At 43.6% G+C, this 18,705-nt stretch overlaps 1 protein-coding gene across 1 annotated transcript; it reads left to right on the forward strand.

Moving 5' to 3' along the window:
* Positions 1 to 487: 487 nt before the first annotated feature.
* On the forward strand, positions 488 to 14,867 carry LOC310814396 (cadherin-20-like; the record flags this gene model as incomplete). Its single annotated transcript, XM_083683789.1, has 11 exons — positions 488 to 709; positions 3,575 to 3,869; positions 4,391 to 4,510; positions 4,992 to 5,159; positions 5,826 to 6,013; positions 6,724 to 6,977; positions 10,549 to 10,685; positions 11,785 to 11,906; positions 12,146 to 12,263; positions 12,484 to 12,735; positions 12,867 to 14,867. The coding sequence occupies 11 exons, from the start codon at positions 488 to 490 to the stop codon at positions 13,376 to 13,378; spliced, it is 2,388 nt and encodes a 795-aa protein (XP_083539915.1). The 3' UTR covers positions 13,379 to 14,867.
* Between the last annotated feature and the right edge of the window lie 3,838 nt (positions 14,868 to 18,705).

Consider the following 18,705-nt stretch of genomic DNA (forward strand, 5'->3'; position numbering starts at 1 on the left):
CATGCTTACCCCCTCTCAGGCTTACCTTCAACCCCAAGAGGAGCAACCTCTCCACATCTCTCCTCTCCTCCTCAACATGACCTCATTTGCAGTGTGAGAGCCCCTGCTCGTTGAATTTTAAAAAGGCTCTCCGTCCCACACACACACACAGACACAGCTCATTATCAGCCAACAAAAAGCCCCATAGAAGTGGACTAATCTGTAACACAGCACAAAAGATCAGGATCAGTGTCATCCATAGTCTCCTCCATAGTGTCTCACGGTGAAACAGACAGGGTGCTCAGGCCAAGGACAATGGTGTCACATCCATAATTACATTTTAATTTGGGTGGTGTAAAACTTATTTCTGCTCCTTTTTTTTCTCTTCTTTTTCTCCAGAGCATCTGCTAACCACTAACCAGTGCAGCGAACATCCATTCCAGACATCTGAAAAAAGAACACGTGTGATCTCTGGAACATAAGAAAACCCACTAATTCCCATACGACCATGGGAGGCCGACTACATCCTCAGGGTGGGGTCCACACCCTGCTCACCATAGCTCTCACCCTTCTGACCCTGCTGCTCCATGCCCACAGCCTTCTGGGTAACCCGGCGGAGGTTGATGACAGTGGTGCTGAGCTGCTCAAGCGAGTAAAGAGAGGCTGGGTGTGGAACCAGTTCTTTGTCCTGGAGGAGTACACGGGACTGGAGCCTTTGTACATTGGGAAGGTGAGGAATACATTCAAGGAGGGAAAGGGTTCCCACAGGGAATACACTAAAGGAGGATAGGAGACAGTTTATATATAGAGCATAGGTAGATCCAGTCCAGACACTACCCCATATCCCCAGAGCACTTTGTAGATCTGAAAGAATTGGTTGGGCCTAAGGACTATGGTGAAAATTCTACTTAGAAAATTAGAGGAAAACATTTGGCTTCTCCCAAAATGAACTGGACTCCTATCAAATCATAGTTGAGTACATATAGTACAGTAAATATACAATTAATATTGGAAGAGCAAACAATTCTGGACACTGGACAATTCCACCACCTACAAGATCGGAATGTAACCCCTGGATGTGCATCCTCCTTACTGAGAGGGACTTTAAAAGAGGGGCAGACAATAGAATATGAGTTAACTGAATGGAACCAGAGTATCAGACATTCATCCACAGTCTAGAAGAAGAAGAAGAAGAAGAAGAAGAAGAAGAAGAAGAAGAAGAAGAAGAAGAAGAAGAAGAAGAAGAAGAAGAAGAAGAAGAAGAAGAAGACTCTTTATTTGGCCATGCAATCAATTCTCATCAATTGTAGGAATTTGACACGTGCACACCCCTCCCGAGACAACACACACACTGCACACACCACACCCCCAAGGGAGAACAGAGCTCTGGGCACAGGGCAGCCATATTAGGCGCCGCTGGAGCAGTTAGGGGTTAAGTGCCTTGCTCAAGGGCACAATGGCAGTGGTAGGAGCCTTAGATATGATGCCAGTAACCTTCCAGTTAACAGCTCACATCCGGCTCCTTCCTAGGGTGGGGATCAAACCAGCAACCTCCCGATTGCTGGCCGGCCTCTCTAACATCTCTAACCTCTAGGCCACCTGCTGCCCCTGCATCAAGAAAAGTTGTTATGTCTACACAAGTATGAAATGTTCTGTATAGATATAGAGAGATATAGAGAATGGACACAAGAGGATATTCTGATCACTCAACCATTAGAGTGAATTGTATAATTGTTGTTACATGTATAATAATTGTTAACCCAGTCAGAAGTACATTCAGCGAACCACAATGGAATTGATTGTAAAGTTGACAGCTGTCATTAAAGAGGTCAATAGTAATGATAATGGTCATTTGACCAGATGCTTTTATCCAAAGCAACATATAGGTACTAAGACATTTATTCAGTGTACTGTACTGTATATGGCCCTTTGGAGAACAAACCCCATAGTTGTTGCCAACAACCATCAGAGTGTGAGGCCATTGAGACCCATCCTTCTCAGTTGCCAAACACATGCTGCTTCATAATGTGGCAATGTGTTTAAAATGGTCTGATTTCAGAGCTCTGATTGAAAACATAGCTGCATCATTATTTCTCATTGACCTTAAAAGGATGCCGCAGTAATCACTTCCTCCTCAAAGGCTTAATTTTAGGAATGGTGTATGAGGAGCATGTTCGATTCCAAACCTCCCTAATTGGCACTGGTGTATGGAATGATCTGGGGTACAGAACACAGCATGGTTGGTGTCTCAAAAGGCACATTGTCTGATTGAAGAGAAATGAAAAGAATACAGTAGCTCATTCTAAGAGTCCTTCCCGCCAGACACAACACAACACAACCTCACCAGATTTGCTGTTTTAGAACCACCACCACCACCCACATCAACCCCCCCCCCCACCACCACCACCACCCATTTAGCCGTTACTCCTCCAACAGAGCGGCCGGCCCGCGCCCCTCCGAGCCTGAATGAAATGAACAGCTCTGACAGGCTGTGTTATTACCCAGAGAGCCACTCAGTATTGGAGGCATTGTGGGATATGACAAGGCACAGTGAAAAAGACGTAGGCACTCCCCATCCCCCCCTGCACTGAGCTGTGTAGAAATTGCTGGTGGGTATTCGCCCAACACAGCGGGCTTCAATACATACAGTGCAGAAATGATAATGACTACAGCATACACTGATGGTACCGATGATTGTTGCAATCATCGGTGCAATAAAGGCAGGCCTACAGTACATGCAAAGTTTTGTGTACAACTTCAACATCATTTCATTATCATTCAGTAACAGAGGGAAAAGGGATTAATTCAGTTTGTATCTTGAAAAGGAAGTGAAACAGTGGCAGCAGGGGCTGCGGTGTGCGTGCTGAGTTTTATGGCAGTCAGGGCTCGCTGGTGTTGATTGTATATGAGACGGGCAGACGGGTGGATTTAATTCCGGTCTGTGGAAGTGATCATCATACAGAGACCCTCTCAGGACAAAATGAGGAGTGATTGCACATCAATAGGCTGGCATTTGCACGGACCTACAAAAGCCGTCTGATTACACCATGGCCCCCATGACAACAGCATAACTGATCAGGAGAATTCAAAATCCTGTCTGGCTGCATCACCGCCTGGTATGGCAATTGCAACACTCCGTCGGGTCTACAGAGGGTGGTGAAGCATGCTCAGTCCAGCACTGGAGTTGCGCTCCCTGCCTTCAAAGACATCTACACCAACAGGTGTCTGAGGAAGACCAACAAAATCCTCAAAGACTCCAGCCACCCCAGACACAGTCTGTTCACCCTGCTCCCGTCTGGCAGCCGTTACAGGAGCGCCCAGCCTTGGACTACTGCTATCTATAGGATATTTTGCACTACTGATTGACATATTTATATATTATTGCACATAACTGTATTTTTCACTGCCCACTACCACCAACCCTTATATTGTTAATGTAATAATCTATTGCTATTCTAGTATTTGTAATTGTATTTATATTATACTTAGGGTGTATTTTAGCATTTAAGAAGTTATTGTTTTGTGTATAACACTGAGGCCCTTCATGAACTAAGCATCCCACTGCTCCTTCTGACCTTTGACCCTTAACCCACAGCTCCACTCTGACATGGACAGTGGAGATGGCTCTATCAAGTACATCCTGTCGGGCGAAGGGGCAGGCACCACGTTCACCATCGACGACAGTACTGGGGACATCCATGCCATCCAGAGGCTGGACCGGGAGGTGAAGGCCCAGTATATGCTCCGCGCCCAGGCCCGCAACAGGGCTACAGACAAGCCCCTGGAGCCAGAATCTGAGTTCATCGTCAAGATCCAGGACATCAACGACAATGAGCCAAGGTTCCTGGATGGACCCTACCAGGCCAACGTACCAGAGATGTCCCCCATAGGTTAGTGGAGATACTGTGGGGGTTATTTAGTTCTAGATGTGTTATACAGTAGGCAAGCATGGAATGGCACTGCAATATAGTTATGATTAAAATTTAAAATGTAAACTTTAAAATTGTGCTTGTGGTTAATATTTTACATTAAGTTGCCCTTATACCTGTGTAGTCATGATGTAATGACTGTAGTAACATCATTGCAGTATATGTTGTTACACACTGTGGTAATTGCATGACATGGAGTAGGGCGGTTTGTATCAATGAAGAGAGCTCCAGATTGAAATTCAGTCTGGTTACACACTAAATCAGTGCCATTACGGACTACATCAGTCAGTGTCATTCAATATTCATAGATTGACGAGTGAAAATACTTTTAGGGGGAAAGGGACAGTCACTTTTAATACTGTAGCTATCACTACAGCAGTTATATGAACATAGACAGCGTCCTCCCATACATATTGTATGCAAACATGTACGTCATCTATTTTGCTGACTCAATAATTCTCTCCTCTTTCCTCCTTCTCCAGGCACAGCTGTGATTCAGCTGACAGCCACTGATGCTGATGACCCCACCTATGGCAACAGTGCACGGGTGGTTTACAGCATCTTACAAGGCCAACCCTACTTCTCAGTGGAGCCCAAGACAGGTATGTGAGCATGTGGGCAACCTTTACTCAAACGCACACACACACACACACACACACACACACACACACACACACACACACACACACACAGGAGCACTTCCATGGGATCTTGTGATGGCAAAGGATGCTCTCAAGTGGCTGTTTATAGTAGCAATTCGCAAATGTAGAATGAATGAGCTATAAATGGTCTCATACTAAACTGGAGATATATATCCTTAGCTTGGATGGATATAATGAGGGGGGAAAGATAGCTTACCATGTTCAAACAGATGGTAAAAAAAAGATATGGAAAAACATTGAACCCTAAATTTTGGTGCTGTGTAACAAATGTTTGGTGCTGTGTACACTATGTCTGTTCATTATTCCCCAGACGCCATTGCTGAGATATGACCCTAATATGTGGCACCAGTCGTCTGCTGGTGACCCTCCCATCAGCCTGTTAGTCATTGTGTCCTCTCTCTCTTCCCCCCTGTCCCCCCAGGCATCGTGCGTGTGTCTCTGGCAGAGATGGACCGTGAGGTCAGGGAGATCTACTCGGTCATCATCCAGGCCAAGGACATGGGAGGCCAACTAGGGGGTCTGGCTGGGACCACCACTGTCAACATCACCCTCAGCGATGTCAATGACAACCCACCAATCTTTGATCAGAGTAAGAGTCCTCTCCTTCTCCGCTTCCTTTGTTTCTTCTTATTCCTCGATCTTCCTCCCTCCCTCCTCGTTATGCTCCTTAGCCACCAGTCTCCCCATGCTGTGTCTTTGATTGGCCTCATTTCTGCCTTTCTCATTATCGTCCCTCAGAGGTCCTGGGGTCTTCTCTCTGCCCGGCCAGTCTGCCTGACTGGTGGTCTGTTCCTCAGGACCCTCGACCCCCACCTACCCTCCAATTAGAGCCATCACTTAGACAAGAACTTAAACAGTCTGAGGAGCTTCAGGGCTCTTGTCTGACAATCACAATGTGTGACCGTTTCGATTAGGAGCGCTGCAAATTGGGCTGCTGTCACCCCTGTTTTGAAAAGAGGTTTCATTCTAAATTAAATCCTTGATGACCCATAAGACAATTTAACCCAATTTCAGAGCTATCTGAAGCAATTTGTTCTCAAAGGTCTGCGTTGTGAATTTGTCTGAATGTCTTGTGTAATTAAAGCCGTTTGGCTCCCTCTAGAGGTCATACACTCTAGAATGAGACCAAGCTGAATTAATCTCTCTTTTTCTCTCTCTCTCTGTCTCTCTCTCTCTGTCTGTTTCTCTCTTTCTCTCTCTCTCTCTCTCTCTCTATGTCTCTCTCTCTCTCTCTCACTCACTCTACCACTCTCAGGACTGTACCAGATGAGTGTTCCAGAGTCGGTGCCGGTGGGCTCAGTAGTGGGACGTATCTGGGCGAAGGATCGGGATATAGAGGAGAACGCTGAGATGACATACAGCATCATCGATGGAGACGGGAGGGACACCTTTGACATCAGCACTGACCCCACCAACGTCTTTGGCATCATCACCATCAAAAAGGTACAGGCACAACATCCATGACAGTTTATGAACATTGACCACATATACAGTGCCTTCGGAAAGTATTCAGACCCCTTGACTTTTTCCACATTTTGTTGTGTTATAGACTCAATTTAAAATGTATTAAATTAAAAGAATTTGCCATCCATCCACACACAATACCCCAGAATGACAAGGGAAAACAGGTTTTTAGAAATTTCAGAAACACCCTAAAATTAGCTAAAATGCAAAAATGTCATCAACAGATCACTCAAAAAGTTGAGTCCATCTTAATGCAAGGATAATAGTTAATGTAATTTTGGAATTAATATCTTTGTTTTTATAGGGTCCCTGATTTGCATAGGAATCAATTACACACTGTGTAGATTAGGATGTCACTACCAACTCAGCATCTCTACAAAATTGGTCTATAACCAAGTGGCCAAAACATGGAAAAAGTGAGGGGGTCTGAATACTTTCTGAAGGCACTGTACACAAACTCTGAGTACAGCATCTGTGTTACACTGCCCCCTACAGTATTGTAAGGTGAGAAGCCTACTCTGAAATTGCTACTTGTACGTTTTAAGTCCACTATAGAGTACACAATGTGCCCAATATAAATGAATGTACCTACACTATTTACAAGGAATACATTCACTGCATATTATAAAAAATACAATATACAGTACACTTACAGAACATGTTGGGTGGATTTGTGTTGTTCTCCTCAGCCTTTGGACTTTGAGAGTAAGCCCAGTTACACTCTCAAAGTGGAAGGGGCCAACAAGAACCTGGACCCTCGCTTTCTGCACCGCGGACCCTTCAAAGATGTCACCATCGTGCATGTGAGCGTGGAGGATGTGGACGAGCCACCAGAGTTTACCTCCCCTGGGTACTACATTGAGGTGTCTGAGGATGCGGAGATAGGGACCGTGTTCAAAACGGTCTCAGCCAGGGATCCTGATGTGGCCAACAACTCTGTGAGGTGAAAGCCTGGTGAACCAAATCACAAAACCTCTTTAAATAAAGACTTAAGGAAACGTTTTTAAGAATTAGGGAGGGTTTAAAAAAATATATTGTGACAATATATTGTAAAACCAAAATGCTGCAAGAGATGCAATGTAATCTTATGACCAGTATGGGGCAGTATGACAACAAGAACATGAGTATTACTAAGAATTCACACATACCGTAGAGGCCTATAGCTGACTATGATCAGAAAACATTGACCCACTCAGTGACCACAGCAGTGACAGAGACAGATATTCTTAGAGGATTGATGTGGATGTAGATGAGGATGAGGATGGTGGACACTCTGATGAGGATCTGGCCAGTCTATAGGAGATTAATCAGTCAAAGCCTATTGTGATTGTTATTGAGGGACTTTCCCGCTGTTTTCAATTAAGCAGAGTATGTTTACCTAACTTATAGAACAGATGTTGGGTTAGAGTAGCGTGGTTTGAGTGCCCAGACTGCACCTCTCATAAAGTAATTGGATATAAAACATTTGATTACACTATTAATCATCTGAGAGAATCAATGGCTGGTGTAGTAATTGATTTGACATCGCTGAGGCTGTATAGTATATCCCAGCTGTCCATTTTATCGCTATCAGAGTACAGGCAATTTGTGTGTGTGTGTGTGTGTGTGTGTGTGTGTGTGTGTGTGTGTGTGTGTGTGTGTGTGTGTATGTGTGTATGTGTGTATGTGTGTGTGTGTGTGTGTGTGTGTGTGTGTGTGTGTGTGTGTGTGTGTGTATGTGTATGTGTGTGTGTGTGTGTGTGTGTGTGTGTGTGTGTGTGTGTGTGTGTGTGTGTGTGTGTGTGTGTGTTTGTTTGTTCGTTTGGGCAGCAATCTATATCTGTCTGCTTTATGTGCATGGTTAATCTTACCAGCTATTCTCATGGACTATAGACCACCAGAACATAGAAGGCTGGGAAATACAGTTAGGCTCACAGGTTCACCCAAAAGCACACTGGAATGAAAATCAAGCAAGAATTTTCCATTCAAACAGGCAAACTACACACGACTAAACCTACACTGTTTTGTAGAATACTAGGTTGGTTGGTTGGAGTGGCTGATGATATGGATTTAGCAAATGTATGCCTTCAGGCCGCCGGTGTGGTGAGACCATAACCTCATGTTTTGCATGGTTTCACAAGGGCCAAATGGTGCCGCTAACGTTACATGACAGATAAGGACAACAAGCTCTGGTTGACCTTTACTGGGAAAAATTTAAAAAAGGCTTCTCTCTCTCTCTTTTTCTCTCTCTCTCCCTCTCTCTCTAAAAACTCCCTCAAATTGCCACCAGCAGGCTCTCTCACTCTCCCCATCCTGCTATCTTCTTCTCTCTATCCCTCTCATCCCATTTTCTTTCTACAGTATCTGTCCTTTACCAGCAGCATGGCTGGCAGACACAGTCACACACACATACACACAAGCACACACACGTACACACAAGCACACACAAGTACACACACGACACGCGCGCATGAGCACACAAACACAAAAACACACACACACACACACACACACACACACAAACCACCCCCTCCTCTGGTCCAAGGAGGAGTGATATTAATAGACCTCCTTCAGGGGGATGTTCCCCAGCCATCACTGTGCCAGTCACGGCTGTGCTTGTTCCCTGCCCCGAGGATCCCCGAAAACACACACAAACACTCAAAAGTGAGTGAAGAGAGACATTCACACATATTCAGATTCACAAACAATTCAGATGCTACAGACTATCCACTCACAAACACATACACATATGAACATCTGTACACAGAATCAACATCAAATAACCAGGAACCAAGAGAAATATTCATCATTATCCTCTAATTATGAGCATCTTAGAGCTTAGAGACAAAAGGATACAGCTTCCTGAACATACAGTCCCCTCCATAAGTATTGAAAAGAGGAAGCATTTTGTCTTCTTTTAGCTCTATACTTCAACGGTTTGGATTTGAAATCAAACAATTACTATGGGGTCAAAGTAGAGATTCTCAGCTTTAATGTTATCAGATTGCATTCACCATTTAGAAAGTACCAAATGTTTTAAACATACTCCCCCAATTTCAGGGCTCCAAAAGTCTGTGACCCACTGACCCCACCAGGCACTGGGTATATTCTCTGGTGATGCTCTGCCAGGCCTGTGCTGCAGCCATCTTCAGTTATTGTTTGTTTTGAGGTCTTTTTTCCAAAACTCTTGATCAATTGGATTTAAATCTGATGATTGACTTGGCCAGGTAAGAACTTTCTGCTTTCGGGCCCTGAAAAACTCCCTAGTTGCTATGGCAGTAGACAAGATGTTTCTATACACTGTACGCTGCTGTCAGCAGTAACATCATCAATAAAGACAAGTTAGCCAGTTCTTGTGGCAGGTATACATGCCATAGCACCACCTCCACCATGTTTCACAGATGAGGTGGTATGCTGTAAATCTTGGGCAGATCCTTTTTTCTCCAAACGTCCCTCTTGCAATCACTCTGGCACATGATAATATTCATCTTATCTGTCCACAAGACCGTTTTCCAGAACTCAGCAGGCTTTTTAGGTACTTTTTAGCAAACTGTATCCTGACCATCCTTTTTGAGGATAACTAACAGTATGCACCTTGCAGTGAAGCCTGGTGACGATGGTGGTCTCTGACACATTCACGCGTACCTCCTAGAGAGTGTTCCTGATCTGTGGGACAGTTGTTTCAGAAAACATTGAATTATAGCTGATAATCTCTACTTTAACCTCATTGATGTTTAGTTTGCTGTTTGATCAAAACATTTTCTATTTCAAATCCAAACTGTTGGAATATAGAGCTAAAAGAAGGCAAATTGCTTCCTCTTTCCAATATTTATGGAGGACAACCTATAGCCTATGTCTTCATCATGGTGAACTTCCACTGCTGTCGATATGCCTACTGTGGCTCAGCATCTACCTATTGACTACTATGTGTGTGTGTGTGTGTGTGTGTGTGTGTGTGCAGGGCCTGATCAAGGCTAACAGACTATGCTATTTCACTGAGGTTGATCAAACAGGAAGTCTCCCTGTGTGAGTTTAATTCACACCAAAGGAGGACTACTCTCTACACAAAACAGGTCTACTCACTTTATGGTTTCCCTGCAGTGCTGGGTAGGCTGTGTCCCAAATTAATGTTCCTCATCTGGCTTCTCTTTGAGTGTCTGCTCATTGTTGCATGGCACTCTCTGAGGAGCGCTTTGGAGAATAGCTTGCGGTGTCGGGAGATGAGCCAGCGCCCCGTGCTGCAGGTCTATGTGTCCCCAGCTCAATTTGGCGGAAGGATGAGATACTCTGATTAAGCCTTATCACAACTGGGTCTGAGGCAGTGTTTGTTATACCTCCAACTCTGTCCACTGGCTTAGAACACTGATACACATATACAGTGTACCCCCCCTCCCCGCCACACACACACACACACACACACACACACACACACACACACTCACATACCATACACAGACCTTAAGCTAAAACATAGGCTCAGATACATATGAAAACGCATGAGGGACTCAAAATCTCCATTTATTTTGTTGTCACAGGTATTCCATTGAAAGGTCAACTGACCCTGGGAAGTACTTCTACATTGATATCACCTCTGGGCAATTAATGACTGTGCTGCCATTGGACCGAGAGGAGATCTCCTGGCACAACATCACTGTCCTGGCAATGGAGATGAGTAAGTCACATACAGGACAGTACACATTCACAATACATAAACATGCATTAAGAAATGGGTAAACACATGATAAAAGCGTACATGTTGGCCATATATTGGGTATTGTATATAGAATGTATGTGTTGTAACTTATGACAAATATTCTACCTACAGTATTTGGCATGAATACAAAATGCACACTAATCTGCTTTGTTTGAAATGAGCCTGCATGATTACCTTGTGTGTAGAGATAATGTCATACAGACTTGCTCACAGCTGCTATCCAGCACCCTGGAGAATCACCTTCATCCCACTGCCTTGTTTTTGTGTTTGGATGGTTGATGAGGAAAACTAAATTGAATTAATGGATTAATTGAATGGATTCCTGCACCTTAATTGGGCAAAATTGGCACATTTGAGAGACTAGTTTCACTAAGTGAAATTCTAGGATCCAAGACAAGACTGAGACAGAGAGACATATAAACGATCAAACAGAACGACAGAGGGACGGATGGATGGATAGATATACAGACAGACAGACAGACAGACAGACAGACAGACAGACAGACAGACAGACAAATAAATAAACAAAGGGACAAGCAGAAACAGAGGGTTGAGAGAGACACAATCAGAGAGATGGGGGGGGGGGGGGGGGGGGGATTACTGGGATTACTTCCAGGTACCACAGAGTGAGAGGGCTGTAAATGCAGACACCTAGGGAGAGGGAGAGAGTTGTTACTGGAAGTGTACACACAATGCGGTGTGCAGCCATTCACCCTCAGCCGGAGAGAACCAAAGTCAAGCCATTGATTGATCGATCATTTGATGAAACCTGAGAAAGTAGTTACTGCCTGCTAATTGCATTTCCATTGCCAATTACACAGCTGATTAAGGTATGCAAATTGCCGATTGGTAATAGAGAATAATAGAATTGTAATGTTATTCTGAACGACCTAATGCGCCTCAGGCTCAATGTAAGTGGAGAATTGATGAAGAAAGGCACAAACTGTGCTCAGCAGGATTCACTTCTAAGAGAGGAGCAAGTCATTCATCCTAATCTGTCTATGTAGCCAATGGGCTTCTGATCAGTGTGTGTGCCTGTGTGTGTGTTCTCTCGCAGATAACCCGTCCAAGATCGGGAGTGTGACGGTGGCCGTGAAGATCCTGGACGTGAACGATAACCCCCCCTCCTTGACACAGTACTTTGAGGCTTTTGTCTGTGAGAATGCCAAGGCTGGGCAGGTATGGAGTCACACACAATTTGTATAATACACACAGAGAGAGGCAGTATAATCTGTGTTTGCAGGCGGCCCTGCAATCTAATCATATCTTAATCAAAATTCAAAATTCTGGCAAAATAGTTAAGTCTTGCATCGTAAAAATACCTGCATCACAGCTCATCCATTTTTTCTGCATTAGCTTTTTGTCTCAGACTGTCGCTCTGTGTCCCCTTGTTGTATGCTGGTGTGTGGTGACCTCAGCTTATCCAGACGGTAACAGCCATGGACCCAGATGAACCTCAAGGAGGCCAACATTTCTACTACAGCCTGGCTCCAGAGGCTGCCAACAACCCTAACTTCACCCTTAGGGACAACCAAGGTAGCTAGCTGCAGCTTCTGTTGCTCAACCAGACCCACTGCTAACTAAGACATGTCATTATTACTGTATTTAACCTTTATTCATTCCAGTGAATCTCATTGAGATGAAACGTCTTTTAAAAGTGAGACTACAAAATAGGTCAACACAGCAGTAATGATAAAGATGATGAAGTGCGCAATGATGATTTATAATCAGGCCTGTCTCTGTCCTCTGTGGCCAGACAACACAGCGTGGATCCTGACACGGCGTGGGGGTTGGTCCCAGCAGGACCAGACGGTGTACTACCTGCCCATCTTCATCTCAGACAGAGAGCAGCCAGTCCAGACCAGCACCAGCACTCTGACCATCCGTGTGTGTAGCTGTGACCCGGAGGGCAATGTGCTTTCCTGTAATGCTGAGGCCTACACCCTCCCAGCCAGCCTCAGCAGAGGAGCCCTCATCGCCATCCTGGCCTGCATCTTTGTTCTTCTAGGTGAGCAAATGTCTTGAATGTGAGGAATCTGTGTGTACAGAAGCCAATGAGAAAGTGACAGAAGAGAATGACATTGTTCAAAAAACTGTTTGGCTGTGTATGCTTAAAATCTGAACCCTCTTATTCTCTAGTGATGATCCTGCTGATGTTGTCCCTCCGGAGCCAGCGTAAAAAGCCCTACCTGTGTGATGAGGAGGAGAACGTGCATGAGAACATTGTGCGCTATGACGACGAGGGTGGCGGCGAGGAGGACACGGAGGCCTTTGACATTGCCGCCATGTGGAACCCCCGAGAGGCCCACCACCTGGGCAAGATGAGGCAGGACATGCTGCCCGAGATCGAGAGCCTGTCGCGCTATGTCCCCCAGACCTGCGTGGGAGGGGGCAGAGACAGCAACGTCAATGGCTATGTCCTGGCCAAGCTCCTGGAGGCGGATCTGGACCCCTGTGCCCCGCCCTACGACTCCCTGCAGACCTACGCCTACGAGGGCGAAGGCTCAGTGGCCGAGTCGCTCAGCTCGCTCCAGTCGGGCGCCTCCAACAACGACCATGAGTACGACTATCTCAACGAATGGGGGCCCCGCTTCAAAAAACTGGCTGAGATGTATGGGGTTCTGGAGACAAACAATCCTCCCATGTGGTAGATAAAGGAAGAACAGAGCCTCACCCCCAACATACACCCCCTTTTATCTGAGAGGAGAGACAGAGACAGAGAGAGAAACGGAGAGAGAGAGAGAGAGAGAGAGAGAGAGAGAGAGAGAGAGAGAAAGAGAGAGAGAGAGACAGATGTGTTTGAAGGGTGTGCTTGCCTCCACACCTCTGACTGTAGCACTTGCGATACTGCCGAGCATCGCCTATTCTTCACAGCCTTGGAGGCCCAAGCAGTGTGGAGTGAGCTGCCCTTAAACCCCCCCCTCCGGGAGGGGCTTCAGAGACGGCTGGATTGACAGAGCTGTGACGCCCTCAAAGCAAGGGCTTCAAAGCCCACATTAACTCCCCTGGCTGACCCTGCAATGGGCGCGGCCCTTTGGTTCAAAGGTTCCAATATGCCTCAGATGAAAACGAGAGCAAGGAGAGAGAGACTCGGCAAAGCCTTACCTGCAGACATGTAGGAGATAAACTCTGAAAATGCTGACTTATTTTCTTGGTTTGTTTGGGTCTAGCTTTTGCTTTTTTATTCAAAGCCACTATGTGACAAAAAAAAAAGGTGAAAAAAAATGTTGCAGCCATTTTAGTTTGAAAACTGCAATTTATTCCCTGTAGCTCCATATGTGGCAGTCTTAATTTATTTCTTTTTCCATGTGCTGTATTTATATGTTATATAACTTATTTTGGGAATCAAACCAACACTGTACTGACAGTAAGTCCAAGGTAGTGGGGTTGCAGAAAGATAAAAAAAAAAGATGTTCAAACTTTATGATGTGACATAAATATTTCGATGGCGTCTGTTTGCTATTCCTTTCAGTGTATTTCAAAGAGAATTTCTCCCCACATTTCTCAATATCCTCAGAAATGTAAGGGAGATGGAAACTCTGTCATCCCATGTGGATCTTAAGGTTGATACTGTATGTTAAATGTATTGTTCCATTTTCTTTACTTTGAACCCTTTGTATGTCGCTCGAGTTTACCTCTTGAGAGCATAAAGCATGATCATACATCACCAGGGCATGAAAGGACATTTCTAAAGACTTGTTAATGGGTAGGATACCACATAACGAGGACATGTCTGAGATGTACAGCAGGGAGTGGCGAGGTAACATCATCATGTCACTCAACATCACAAGCATACCTGGATGAGCACAAGCACCTAATTAATGAGAAGCATTTCATTGGTTATCTACCATGGTGCCAAACAGAGTCCGGCACAAGAGGTCTGGTCCATCAGTCTTTATTGAGATACTGTACCACTCTGTAACTGCTTCATTTACCCTCTCACATGTGACTTAAATCCTGCAATCCTGTGGACATTGATAATCTGCTTCAAGTGCCAAATGTAAAAAGAAAAAAAAAACTCTTCAGCAAAAGAACGCCAAAAAACAAAGGGACTTACTCAAAGATGTGAAATAGGAAGATCATTTTGATAATTTTGATTGGGTGGAATCTACTTGAAATATATGTGGTGTCAGTCATGCTACAGTAAGTGGTATTTGAATGTAGATACGTTTTTGTATACTTGGTAATAAAATGACAAAAATGAAACCTTTGCTGTTGTTATGTCTTTATAACTATAGTCAAGAGCAAAGCTAGAATGTTTGACTTCAAACGGATGTTTTTATACTTTGGTACTTAAGGTATTTTAGCAATACTTTCAGAGTGAGTACATTGGAATAATCATCTGCCTCTAGTCTGTAAGGAACATTATGCATTCCCCTGAAGCATGACAGAGATGTAAGCCTTTCAAAGATAAAGTAGCTATTTAAATGTGCAATCATATGCTAAATTGTTCTCTAAAGTGTTATTGCAGATGACTCCGTTTTCATTACACTTCCCCTTAATTTGCTTGACTTATTTTGTTTTGAGGCAATTGGGTTTAACGTTGATTAAAATCTCATTCTCCACATTGCATGCTGTACCTGTGCCTAAAGCCTAAGCAGCAACTTAGAAAGCTTTCCATTCCATTATTTTCACAATAACAATTATATGGAGGAGCTTCAAAGGTGCGACCCTAACTTTTGAAACCCATTTCAATCACAATGGTGCATTTATAAACAAAGGGCCAATATTAATGTCATACACCAAATAAACCTCAAGATATCCGTTTTTGAAGTGAAAGAAGTTTGAAACATTTGATAAATCATATTTTGCTATCATGGAGAGGAGAAGAGAGGACAGGAAAGGAAAGGGAAGGAGAGGACAGGACAGGACAGGACAGGACAGGAAATGAGAGGAGAGGAGAGGAGAGGAGAGGAGAGGAGAGGAGAGGAGAGGAGAGGAGAGGAGAGGAGAGGAGAGGAGAGGAGCGGAGCGGAGAGGAGACAGCACATTGATGTATCTAACATACTTTTCTACTGCTTTATATTCATAGCCATTGAGAAACAAAGTAAAAACAATAAATTGAAAAGAAATAACAATCAGCCATGGAGCCTGTGGCTCTGACGTACCTGCTGGGTAGCAATCAAGAGTGAAATTACACAGACGATGTGCAAAATATTCTGAAGACTGAAGCCGCTTCCTAAATACATACACTGCATATCACATGCATATTGAGTTGAAATCTCCAATTACAAACCATTGGTTTTATTTTGTTTTGTTTCTTCAGTTTTTTTGTCTTTACTTGTTGCTAGATTAAATGTGAACCATTTGCAGATATTCATGTATTCAAACCGACTTATGTCTGAAAGCCTACAGTATGTCAATGCATTTTGCCGTCATCTATTGGGTGACATTTTCCATTGTTTTAGGTTTGTTTGTTGTTTGTAATAGGTAAGCAGAACTACTGTATACTGTATACTATATGCCTAGTGTGGTTCATAATTTTTTTGTAAATCATCAACCAAAGTGAGAAAATGTATTATTTATATTTCTGAGAAAACCGTAGCAGGTTCACTTTACATTTTCCATGAATCCCCACTCTCTGAAAGACTTACAGTGATGTGCTCTGATTATAAATCCCCTCTCAAGAGTATTTGAGTATTTGACATTGTATAAAATCCTCCTACCTCTCAGTCAAGCTCTCTGTTAAACACACTGTCCCCCCCCCTAACTTCAGAGCCAGCCCTTCCCGCCCTGGTTCCTGACGAAAGCAGTGTTATCCAATGCGTCAGGGGGTATGTCTTAAGCTCCAGTGCTCTGTCTCCCATAAGAGGGCTCAAACTGCAGAAGTTAATAAGAAGCCTTCTGGCTCTAATCCTGGCGAGGGTAAACTCTAGCAGACCCAGTGAATCATCCCCTAATGCGATGTGGAAAAACACACTCTGCTCCACTGAAACTGGATGGGTGGAGAGGCAGGCAAGCCAGCCCCTGAGAGAGAAGCAGGTCCAAACCATTTGACATGTTGAGTTAGAGGAGTGAGGCGAACAGACCCAAATCGTTGCCATTCTCTCTTTCTGACCTCTCTTTATCCCCCCCCCCCCCCCTCTCTCTCTCTTCCTTTCACCTTCTATCCCTTTCACTTCAGCTCTCTTAGCTCCAGTGGAACTTGTGTTTTTTTTGTTGGGGAAAACTGTTTACATTTGTCATGTGCTATAGATACATGTGTACCCTGAATAATCCAGATCATCTCATCCCTGTAAACAAGTGTTTCCAGGCTTTGTCCTGTCTCTGTGTGGATCGCACCTTGTTGTATAACCATGGTAACATCATTGAGGACCACCAATCAATACTCTGGATGATAATCATGTGTTGCAAAAAGAGGCTGAACTGCCAAAATCAACCCAATACATCCCTTAACTATAGCTGCATGAAAAGCTTAGTGACAGGGTTCAATCATGATCTTACAAAGATAGGAATGATGGTCATTCCATAGTAATTTCATTAGTTTGTTAACCATAGAAATACACTAAGTACACTAAAGAGGTTTATGTATAAGGCCTGTTGCTCAGGGTTCATAGGTTGCCATAAGAAACAGTTGTAAGAAAATATAGGACAGTAACAACTTATGTGTTTAAGGATTTTTTTACTTGGTGTATTACATATACATTTTTAGCATTTAACAGACGCCTTTATCCAAAGCGACTTACAACAAATACATTTGTCTAAGTAAGTGAATCATCTATCCATCATCCATCATAAGAAAAAGTAATTAGTACAATTAGTATTCATTATTTACCCTGGACTCAATTCCCTTTGCTCCAAGAGCCTGCACATTTGCAATATGGTTATGCTATATATTTTTGATAGGAAATATCAAACACTTGCTTTTTAAACCAAATGAATAGAAATGTGTCTGCTTCAGACAAAAGTAAATAGATAAAAATTGGGCAAAATACAAAACATTTACAAAGTATTAACAAAATAGGGACCACTGATAACAATTTGATAGAAGCAAATGTGAAATTAATTGTGTTTAAACTGCAACACGGTTTCCTTGCTGGTTCTGTCCAAATCCCAAACCTTGTATTGTCTCTTTCTGCTCGTGATCCATGTTTGTTCCGGTCATCTCGGAGTCCTTCAAGTGTAAAGCTCCAACTTATTCCTCCTGAGCTCCATGTTGTGCAACAGAACAGTGTTCATAGTCTCCGAATAGTAGTCTGAGTTATTTAACCTCCAGTTTCAGAACGTAATCTGAGAAAATATGTAAAATAATCCTTCAAGTTTAAAGCTGTGGATTCTCCTTCAGAGGTTCGATGTTGTGCAACAGTCATGTTCATGCGATATCTCCTTAAATATTAAATCCGGTTTCAAAACACCCTCTGAGAAAATATGAAATCTGATGTATCCACACACTGACCAATGTCTTTATAAACAATATTCAGTGTTTTTGATTAGGCTAGATGCTCCTTGGTTGTCTGACTTGTCTTTAGAGTGATTCCATCAGTCCACCTGATTCTGCTCTTTCTTTACACATTTCCTGGATTATGTAATGGTTATTGACTGCAGTAGTAGGCAATTTGATGTGAAGTCTACTAATCATGTTATCCCAGTCTATCCCCAAGGTGTTGCTATCACACCTTATTTATTCCCTGCCTGTATGAAGAGCTACATTTTGCATAACCCACTCTATACCTCCAGACCTCCCCCCCCTTGACTTGAATATCTGGTCACAATCATAATTATCTCAAATTCATACTAAAACAAATTTCCTACTGTGTCACTGTTGCCACGTCTGTCTTGCGGGTAACACTCTATACAAAATGTATATGGCTGTTATCTGTTGCTGCTGACATTTTTGCGTCAGTTTGCAATTCATCTACCTTCCTCCAAAGGTCCTGATAGCTTGGTCTATCACCTTGATGAGACTCATTGTCTTGCTATATGCCCAGTTTTGCCACATGCAAAACAGACAATGTGTAACGTCTCGTCCTGTTTCTTA

The sequence above is a fragment of the Argentina silus genome (assembly GCF_951799395.1).
Source record: "Argentina silus genome assembly, chromosome: 1".
Classification (NCBI taxonomy): domain Eukaryota; kingdom Metazoa; phylum Chordata; class Actinopteri; order Argentiniformes; family Argentinidae; genus Argentina; species Argentina silus.